The following is an 11,085-nucleotide window of genomic DNA, read 5'->3' as shown; positions in this document are numbered from 1 at the left end:
CATTCTTCATCTTCCTTCAGCTCATACTTATTCATCTACATAATTTGACATTATCGGAATATTTTTCAGTTTTCTATCGTTATCATTAACAATTCTGCTACTATCATTTCGATTGGTTTGATGTGCATTCTATTTCTGTCAGTTCTAATCGTATTCCATGTGAATCTTAGTCTTAAAAAAGAACTAATGTTACTCAAAAACCAGCAAATATTCAATGTCTTTTCATGAAATCCCAAATATCAATCATAATAACTTAGTACTAATTAATGAATAGTTTTCAAATACACTTTCAGTAGCTCTAGTATAGATACTGTAATGATATGAGTTCAAGGATATTCATTTGGTTATTATATTATATATTGTGAAATGATTTAAGTTACTTACGTCTGTTACCACTCCTGGAGAAGCGTAGACCGCCCACCAGGCATCTCCATCGAACTCTGTTCTTAGCCGTCCTTTTCTGGTTGCTATTCATTCATTCTCCTTCCGATTCTCGGCACACTGTGTTTTTTGACCTTTCTCTTTTCTGTTTCCCTTCAGGATCCTAAGTTAGGGCATGCCTCGTGATGCAGTTTGATTATTTCTACAATGTGTGTCGTATCCACCCCCAGCGTCTTTCCCTAATTTCCTCTTCATCTGGAAGCTGAGTCGTTCTCTCACACAGTAGACTGTTACTTATAGTGTCTGACTAACGGACACTGAGTGTCTTGATTAAACAATTGTTTAGTAGTTCTCGAAGTTTCAGCTCCTTATAGTAGAACTATCTTAACGTTCGTATTGAAGATTCTGACTTCGATATTGGCTGACGGTTGTTGTTGAGTTTCATATGTTCTTCAACTGTAGGAATGCTGTCCTTGTTTCGCCAATCCTCGCCTTTATATCTGCATCGAATCCTCCTTGTTCATCGATGATGATGCCTAGGTATGTGAAAGTCTCCACTTTCATTAAATTGCAAACCAAACGATGACATACTCATATAAGAGACTCGTCCTCGCCCCAACCCAGTGTTTTGACTCATGGATGTTCACCAGGATGGAGCTATCAAGTCGAAAGAAAATCGCTTTTACTTTACCGCAATGAGTTTCAATAGTTTTACAATTCATGTCAGTCCATCATGAGGACTAACTGTGAAATAGAATAATTTTCACTAGCCTTCTTAATCTTCGTAAAAATAAAAATAAATTTTCGTTATTTAGTTTTAAGGTTCGCATTATTACCAGAGTAGAAGAAGTAATAATAGTATCGATGGTAGTAAAAAGACTAAATATAAGCCGTGCCACCCAGTATCTGCAACTACTGATTACGATAGTCGTATGCACCCCATCCAGATGGTCTGCATCTGCCACCAAAATTCTGTTCCACAATTAATAATTTCATTTCAGTAACGTGCACTTGGAATTTGTGGGATCCGAACTATGCGGCTTCACAGTCTAAGGAGTTACCTCTAAACTATTCAGGTAGTGACTTTCCTGTCATTAATTGGCAGCCCATATCATATTTGTCCAATTCTTAGTGTTGATTGACTACCCTCAACCACTTAATATCAAAACTTTGTATTGTATGGTAACAGAAACGAATTATGCTTTCGGTTGACCGATGGTAAATTCTACATACGAACGATTGAAGATTCTTTTAGTGCAACTCAATGAATGGGGACTCGACTAAAATGGACGTCTGTTACATATGAACACTTTAACGTTAATAATCCATCCCTTAATAGAGAAGTCGGAACTTTCAGGATAACTTCATATTCCGTACAGAAGTTAAGTTTGAAGAGTAACAACTCTCTTATTATCGTAATATTTAGTGACCTGGAGGCATGTAATAAAGGCATGAAATCAACGAGATTATCCACTAAATAAAAAACTAACACGTACCAAAAAACAATGGACGAACTAATCTTTTCTAAACTAATGTAATAAAATAACTGCTCAACATTAGTGTGAAGTATTGTATAATTTTGTCTTCTCCATTACTATTATCATTTTATAATGTAGGTAGTTCAATAAAACCTGGCTATACTGGTGGTCAATTATCTTGCAACAATCAATTAAAGAGTAAAACATTATCAATGAATTATTCAACTTCATCATTGTCAGTTGGAAATGGGGGCATTAGACAACAATCAACCAATCGAATATCATCGAATAAATCTAAAGGTGTTACACTGAATGGTTATTCTCATCTTTCACACCAATTAGATGTAAATGGAAGTAGGTTTTAAGAAAACAACCGAATTATAACTGGTTTATTTCATCTGTTTGTTTATTTCAATTGTGGTATTGTATAATAATAATTATCAACAGTGGATTTTCTGTGGTTGTTAGATTTTCATAGTTTACGTCATGAACTGATCTTAGGTAGACAACTATTACAAGCCCCAAATCACTGTTTCATTTTAGCACTTAAGTTATTTAAACAATTGAGTGCTGATTCAATTGTCTAAAAGGCTAAGCGCTCATTTCACAGCTTAAACATTGTAAATTCGATCCTCTGTGTGGTCGTGAATGTACATTGCTTTTAAGGATTCCTATACTAGGAGGAAATAACTGTTAAATCTCTTCCGACTTTCAACAGTTGTCTAGCTAAGGTCACTTCGTGATATAAATTGTAAAACAATAATTATTATTGTTTTGTCTTTGCTAATGATTTATTATTACTGTTATTACAACTCGAATAATTTCGATCATTGGATTTTAACTCCACTAGTAGTTTAAAAACAAACACAAATTAGCTTAATCAAGTCAGGAGTTTATTTGTTTGATCTAATCTACAAAATCCTTGAAGTAGTCTCATTCCGGGATAAAAATAGATTCGTTCATTACCTTCTTAATTTCCAACAGTTTCCTAATTCTGAAATCAAATCTATAACAAAAACAACATTAATTTGAAATAATTTTGCATAAAACTTTTAAGCAAATGATAAAAAATAACGTTTGAAACTGAAGGTATCATTAATAAAGTAATGAAATACATCTTGATTTTTTCCAACGACAAATCCCTTGAATAAGAATTATTTCCAGCACATAACGATGTTAGAGGTTGGAGTTAAACACTAACCTAGTTGTCTTAATTGTTGTACATTAGTAGCAAGACCTGAAAGTTTTGGTTTTTCGATTCTCAGAGAGGTCGTAGTGTAGTGAACAAGAACATTAGTGGGGACAACCGAATGTATTTAGGCACAAAATTACAGAATATCTCAGTAAAATATGAGAACCATACAGTGAACAGTTAGTTTGCAAACTAACAATCAATTGTGTCAATCTTAAACGTTCCTTCTGCAAATATCAGTCCATCGTCTCCGATTATTATTGTTCATACATTTTCATACCGATTGCGTTTCGTTCCCGTTCTTTCGTTATCGATCTTCTAGTGAAATACATTCAATGCTTAACCACCGTTATATACTACTTATGTGGATATAAGCAACGCACACCACAGTAGGTGCATACTTATGACCAGTCATATACTAAGATAAAACATATACCCACTGAATTTTACCCCAACCGAGATCAGTCTGTGATGGATATAACTTGCAAAATGAACCAAGTTCCTTTATTCAGTATTATTATTATTATTGCTATTGTTTCTACCACAGCGAAATTATTAAACGGTAATCTACAATTAAGTAAATCTGATAATACTCAATCAAATACCAGTGATTCAGTACGAATTTATTCACCAACATCCGATCATCGCAATTTATCAATGCATACTGCTAGTACACTTCATGAAGTTAAACATAGTAGTACTACTACTTCGATTCTAAATGGTCATTCATCACAATATCTACAACAGCATAATCTGATGGATTCTATCAATGGTAAAGATTTCGATGCTGATCGTCGTCTGATTGGATCCAGTCCAAGTCATCCCACAATTCAGTTATCATCATCACCAAGTGCTATATCTCATAAGAAACCATCTTTACCTCAAGTAAGTACATCATGGTTAATACAGTTGGTGTATTTTATTATCAAATCTATTTCACCCATCTTAAGCAGATTGGGATGGTGACTAGGAGAGTAGTCCAGGACGTGTAAATTATTCCAGTTGAGACCCGTTGTCTAGATGTGCCTGCACCCGTGATGATGTTCACTCCTGGACTCGAACCCAGTACCACTATCTTCAAACACTTAACGCGTTACCCATTTATCTACTGAGTCCAGATAACCACTGGCTTGTGCATTGGAATGAATTTTAATTTATTGTTGCTTACTTTAGATAAAAATCCATTGCTATATTTTTTTTTCCTTTCAGTTGATACCATATGAAAAACTCAAAGAATACAGAGGGATTTATCCCAAAGGAATTGATCGTATGGCTGTAGAGGTTAGTTGTTTGATACATAATCGGTTTTTTGTCCACTATTTAGTTTAGGGATGTTTGTGTAGATGGTGAAATGCTCATAGTTTAAATCACGAATTAGTCTTAGTTATACCACTATTGAAAACCAGGAATTACTAAATAGTTGTTTCTTAATAGTATTTCTGAACTCCATTGGTCATGACTTTTCATTAGAATTTCGGGAGCATCAGTAATGAATACAGCCCCTAATGGAATTAAGCAATTTCAAAATGATCCCTATTTACGAATGGATACATTGCATTGAACTTGAAGAGAGATAACAATGAATAATTGTTTTTTCTATGTTGAGATGCCCAAATAGTGTGAGTTAGCATCATTTTGATGATTTTCATGGTTTCCATTTTGAAAAAACTGTTGAGCTTCATACTGGTAGATCTCTTACGTTACTGTCTCACTACTGAGTTTTAATCTTGTCTTTATTTGTGACTATCATGCAACCTACATCGAGTAAACAATATTGAGCTTAAGTATAATATATTCTGGTTTAAAACAATGGTTTAGGTCCGTCAACGAGGTTTTGTAAGCACAGTAACTGAAAAATAGAACTTATTCACACGTTACCACCTACATATCCCAAGTCTATTTGCCGATCACAGCATGTACTGTTGATTATTGCATTAGGTAAGTTTGAGGAAAGCCATTCGGACCAACACTAACTGATTAGCTGATCTGACTTGTGTAGTAATCTGTAGCGTTCTTGATCCGTTTAGATGTTTTTATCCCTTGGTTTTGTCTTCCTGTTCATCGAATTGCCCTTTTTACAGAAAACGAAAAAATTTCTGTTTAATTGATCTAAATTAGATGAGGTAATATAAATTAACTTACCACTAGTTATAGTAGTCGTAGTATTTTTGTTCAAAGCAACAATACAAAATATCATATATAACTAGAATACATACGAATAATTCATGTAGTTGTATTTTTCTATAATACCAAAAATTTTTATATTTGAGTCATAGTTGGGGTCATGGGTGGATACTGTTGAAAAGTATACTCTTCATCTGGAAGCTGAATCGTTCTCTCCCACAGTAGGCTGTTGCTTATAGTGTCTGACTAACGGACACTGAGTGTCTTGATTAAACAATTGTTTAGTAGTTCTCGAAGTTTCAGCTCCTTATAGTAGAACTATCTTAACGTTCGTATTGAAGATTCTGACTTCGATATTGGCTGACGGTTGTTGTTGAGTTTCATATGTTCTTCAACTGTAGGAATGCTGTCCTTGTTTCGCCAATCCTCGCCTTTATATCTGCATCGAATCCTCCTTGTTCATCGATGATGCTGTACACGTAGGTAAACGTTCTCACCCCTTCGAGAACTTCTCAATCAAGTGTGATCGGTTTTCTGTTCTCCGTGTTGTATTTGAGGATCCTGCTTTTCCCTTATGTATATTGAAGCTTACTGATTTAGAGGCTGCTGCTGCTGCACTGACCGTTTTCACCTAGATTTTTTACTGTGTACGGAATAGAAGGGTTAAATCATCTGCGAAGTCCAAGTAGTCTAGCCGCATTATTTATTTATTTAAACACATAAATATTGGTACAAGGGGGCACCAAATATATATGCGCCACACTAATCTGATTTGATTTGTCCTACTCACTGCCTTCTCGTGGCGGGGGTGTTGTTCACGAAATTAAGAGGACGAAAAGCGAATGTCCGGCGCTTTGACCGGGTTGGTCGACACGGTGCGTTCACCTAGGGGAGTTGGAAAACCCTGATTTCAAACCAATGGTGCACATGCACCCCAGTATCCTAAAGGAAGAAGTGGCGTATGAATCAATCGTTGGTCACCAGCTACCATGGGACTGCATCTCCTCACGATGCTCCACTGCCTTGTGGACTAGACCTTCAAGTCAAAGGCTCGGGGTGTGGCCCCCTAAGAAAACCACCTGCTTCAGTTTGGGCACCTGGGCAGTATCACAGCCCTCACACAAATCAAATGAGATTTGTGAGGCTCATATTTATCTGGTGCTTCCTTGTACCAATATTTGTGTGTTTAAATAATAATAATAATACTTCGTTAATACGATGATAAAACTGATTATCGAGAGTATATTAACGCTAGATTGGATATTCTAACGATACACTATGCAGCAGACTAGACTACGTTATATCAAATACACGATTCACAACCAAAGATAGAGAACCAGATTAATACTTTATTTCACACAATTACACACTTCAGGAACCCGGAGAATAAATCACTATAACAAGAAAAAACATCACATATTTAATAATCAGTGTAAGCTGAGTGTCTGTTTTTCCACACTTAAGAGTTAATTACACTTTCACTGGTCACAAATCAATTTTATTTTTCCCTTCTGACAATCGCACATTTTTCATCAGTTTTTGTTACTAACATCATTATTATTGTTGTCACCTTTTTAGACACATTTATCCGATGAAGAATTTCAACAGGTTTTCGCTTTATCTCGAACAGCATTTTATCGTCTTCCTGAATGGAAACGTAATGATTTAAAACGTAGAGCTCAACTTTTCTAATTCTACTATTGACTAACCAGTTAATTGATTAATTGATTCATTTTTTTTGAAGAAGAGGAAACATTAAGTCAACATACATTAAAACAACAAAATATTTTGGGAAAATAACTAAGATGATTTATTCCTTTACAATTATGTTGAGTTTGTTTGTTTTTGTTGTTGAAATCTATACAGGAATCCGTTTGTTTGTTTGTTTGTTTGTTTGTGTCTAGTTGTCCAATTACATTCTGTTCAAAATTAAACGATTCAATCTACTACTAATAATAGTAAAAATATCGATACATTTTACGGTTATCCCGGTCATTCTTAATTTCTTTATCTCTTACCTATTTATTATGTATTTTATCTTGAACAGTTAATTATTTATTAATAGAATAAGACGAATATAATGACCTTCATTAAAATAAACAAAAACAAAATAACAATCGATTTAACATTGATCATCACTCTTTCGAAAATGTTTCAATTTAATTTCGTGTTATTAGTTCCCTTTAAAAATTGTGTATTTATTCATTTTATTTTGGTTCTCTCCCCCTCTCTCTCTCTCTCTGTTTGTGTGCATATGTGTAAGCATGCATTTCGATGTGTTTATGTGTTTGAGTAAGTGTACATGTAAATACCTTAAAGATATTTTTGCCTTTTTATTCCCTATTCACTTCTAACATTATACTCAGATTGCATATCCATGGTATATTTTCGTTTTCTGGGTGTAATTTTCGCACACATACATACAATTTCATTCAAACGATCTGATTCATTTCATTTGTTGATTCATCTTATTGTTTGTTTATAAATTATGATTTATATTAAATAATCTATGTGTCATTCGTAACACTTCAGCAGCATTTTTGTTAAAGTGTGTATGTTCTGAGTCTTTCATTTATTTATCTACACCACATAAATACATAATATGAATGGTGCTTGTTCAATTTACATTGATCAGATTGATCACTTTTACAAACAAATCTTAACAAAGATACATTTATAAAATGTCAGGGAATATCAACATTATGTGTTCGAATATAAATCCATAGAATACATCCTTCATAATATGCATGCATATGATTGTCATGTTTTTATTCCTCCTTATCAACATCAAACTATGTGATTATTCATTTTTTTAAAAATGAGTAAACTATTGCACAACTAGATCTTTTCTATTGTGTTGTAACAATTTTCCATCTCACTATTTTTTTAAAATTACCATTCAAAGTAGTTAAACAACTTTGAAGTTATCAATACCACTGACTGATGTAACTATTTATAACAGTAGCAGTAACAGTCATCGTTTACCATATCCAAATAATTCACCATTAGCAACGGCTTGGCATCAAGTATGTCTTCTTTTTTTAAAAAAAGAAAAGTTATCTAGTTCATCTAAAAAAAAGGAATTTCTGTATATTTTCCTTTTTAGAGAAGTTTGTTTTTGTTCGTGTACACAAAACTCAAAATAACAGTTAGTCTGCTTACAATTAAAACATCTATTATGCATGTATGTATGTTTTCTGTCTGTATACCTACACACACACGCTCATATATACACTTGAATTTGTCAACTTAAGCAACTGGTGTTTGTGGTTTGCTATCCATATCCTTCATCCTTTTCTACATAAAATCATACTAATTATTTTCAACATACAAAGTTACGCACAATGCAATAAAGAAACCAAATATTTATCAGTTTCACCCAAAAAATTACAATAACATTACGAAATATGGAAAAGTGTACATTCTGTTTTACCTTATGCTATTGTAGTTAAATTTGCCTTCTTTCATACTTGTCCCTCTCCCACCTTCTTTATTGAATATCTTTTCGTTGATTGTTTGTTTTTTTTCGTTTGAAATAATACATCGTGGTAAAAAAAAACCCAGGTTAGTATATACAAGACGAGCTTAAAACAGTTGCGAAAAATTTTCAACTAGCTCTTAGTCAATCACAAAACAGTTTTTGTAAATGGGTAGTTTATGAAGAGAAAAACAATAATATCACATAGGGTAAACTGACTTTACACATTTTGTGGATCTACTAACATCTACAGAATTGCCTAAAAATTAGAGGAACGTCGTATAAATTCGTCTTTATCGACAAAGATTTTTTTCAAACTCTAAGGATCCAAATAGATTTTTAAGAGTCCCCACGTTTCTCTCGGTCACGAATCGATATCGACCATAATGCTTTGTAGCCATATGGATAAATGAATTTCGTGCAAAAATGCAATAAGCACTGTACCTCACTATTTATGTGGGGGCTAGTGATACAATAACCTGGATGTCCAAGTTGATGTAAACTGAATTTTGCCGTACTGTAGTTCAGTGTTTTAGCTATCAAACCACATCTGTCTATTCAGACATGTTTGATATGTTGAATGGTTTGTGTTCAAAAAACTCTACTTGTTCGACTCAGTTTAACAGTAGATTGTATTTTATGCAATCGGGAAATAAACTGTATAGCGTACTAAACCATTGCAAGTTATTTTCTTAGCTGTTTGTCTTACAATTCGAAGTGAGACCGTTTGTCATCTCAGTTATTCCACATGTTAGTAGACTATGACTACTCTGAATATATGTTTTGTTATATGTAAGACCCGTCGGTTGAGGTATATGTAACGTAGTGTTGTTGTTTTCATTGCGATTTGGTTCCATTACCTTTCACTACGTACCCTAACACAATATTCACTGACATACTGACTTCAGGTAATTAAATTGGTCAATGGGCATGGTGTTAGTTATTTTTTATCCTCCCGTTTGTGTTAGGACGAAATACATAACTTAGGTCGCATTGCTAGCTACAACTGAATTCTACCGAAACTATAATCAAATTTCAATACCGAGGAAATCCGCTCATATTACACATCTATCTATAGAGATTAGTTAACTATAATCCTTATTTTTTTGTTGAGATTATGAACCGATCCATGTCAGACCACTTGCGAAACCTGGAAACACTAGATAGCCGTTCCGTCTCAGTATGGGACTGGTGAGAAGTGCGCATCTGCGATCCCACGCACGTGTCTCCAGTCCAGGACCTTCAGTCACCGTCGCGGACGCTTGAACTCCGGAACACTGAGTCGGGATCCAACGGTGTTGTTGTCTAACTCCAACCAATCCACGATGTTGCGCAACTATCTCCCATCATCTTCGGTGGGTAACTGCCTCACATCAAACACGTTGAACTGCACTGGTTATGGCTTCTCCGAGAATCACTTCTCTAAGCTGATCACTAGTAATCATAATCAGTTTAGAGTTAAGTGTTCACACGTGATGGAAGGTCCTGGGTTCGAGTCCCATGTGCGGGATTGTGGATGATCACTGCTCACTAATCCCATACTGGGACGAAACGGCTATCCAGTGCTTCCAGGTTTTCAGTGGTGGTCTAACATTGATTGGTTCATAATCTCAATAAAAACTCGGCAACCTCCATAATCCTATGCTGGTAATTCCTACTACTAACAACATAAAAAATATAAGTCCTTAAAATTATTCTACACTTTCCTTCTAGACTACCACAACAAAAGTTCAAATCATCTATCACTAGATCAGCCGGCCATTAATATGCCTTTTTTTATAGATTGCTTCTGATTGTTTTAATTTAACCACCTTTTTCAATGCAAATTTCAACGACTTTCTGTAAACTGAGCATTTTTTCTTCTGGCTGATTGATTGTTGTAATAGTTTGTTTATGAACTAGTGCTCTTTAAAGTCATTTTTGAGAAAGTCTTTATTCTAAATTTCGGTTTAGACAATTCCACACACATCAGATTTTGACTCAAGCCTATTATTTTAATGAAATTACTTGAGTACTGTGTCCGAACAAAAGTTAGCTGTTACGTTCTCGTGTTTTTTTGTCGACATTCCGTTTGTCACACTTTACTTCACATACAACTGGACTTTAATCAGAAGAGAGGAAAACAATGCGTCCCACAAATAACCAGAGTAATTTCAGAAACTCCAAAACTTAGAACGAAGATATACATGACATTTAAAAGAGAAGCTCCCAGTACATTCTCGATGTATCCTCTATCTTTGTTTGGTTTGAAGTAGACTGATCAACATATTTCGATTAGAGCTCTGATTGGGCATGTGGCCGTTTGGATTTTATCCTGCTAACATTGATTAATGATAAAACTGACCAATTTGTTTGTAAAATACTTTATTCTAATTAAATCCAAATATACAGTTTGATTTATGCTCTTAATTAGTGTTGCGTAAACGTTTATG

General features: G+C 34.4%; 1 protein-coding gene across 1 annotated transcript; it reads left to right on the top strand.

Moving 5' to 3' along the window:
* Positions 1–1,016: 1,016 nt before the first annotated feature.
* Positions 1,017–7,396, top strand: Smp_029520 (villin, putative; the record flags this gene model as incomplete). The annotated part of the gene is given in 5 exon segments (XM_018791255.1): positions 1,017–1,103; positions 3,599–3,607; positions 3,613–3,936; positions 4,261–4,332; positions 6,754–7,396. Coding segments are annotated over 5 exon segments (606 nt in total). The 3' UTR covers positions 6,868–7,396.
* Between the last annotated feature and the right edge of the window lie 3,689 nt (positions 7,397–11,085).

This window comes from Schistosoma mansoni (assembly GCF_000237925.1).
Source record: "Schistosoma mansoni, WGS project CABG00000000 data, chromosome 3 unplaced supercontig 0124, strain Puerto Rico, whole genome shotgun sequence".
Lineage (NCBI taxonomy): Eukaryota > Metazoa > Platyhelminthes > Trematoda > Strigeidida > Schistosomatidae > Schistosoma > Schistosoma mansoni.
This window is presented reverse-complemented; position numbering and strand designations above follow the sequence as displayed.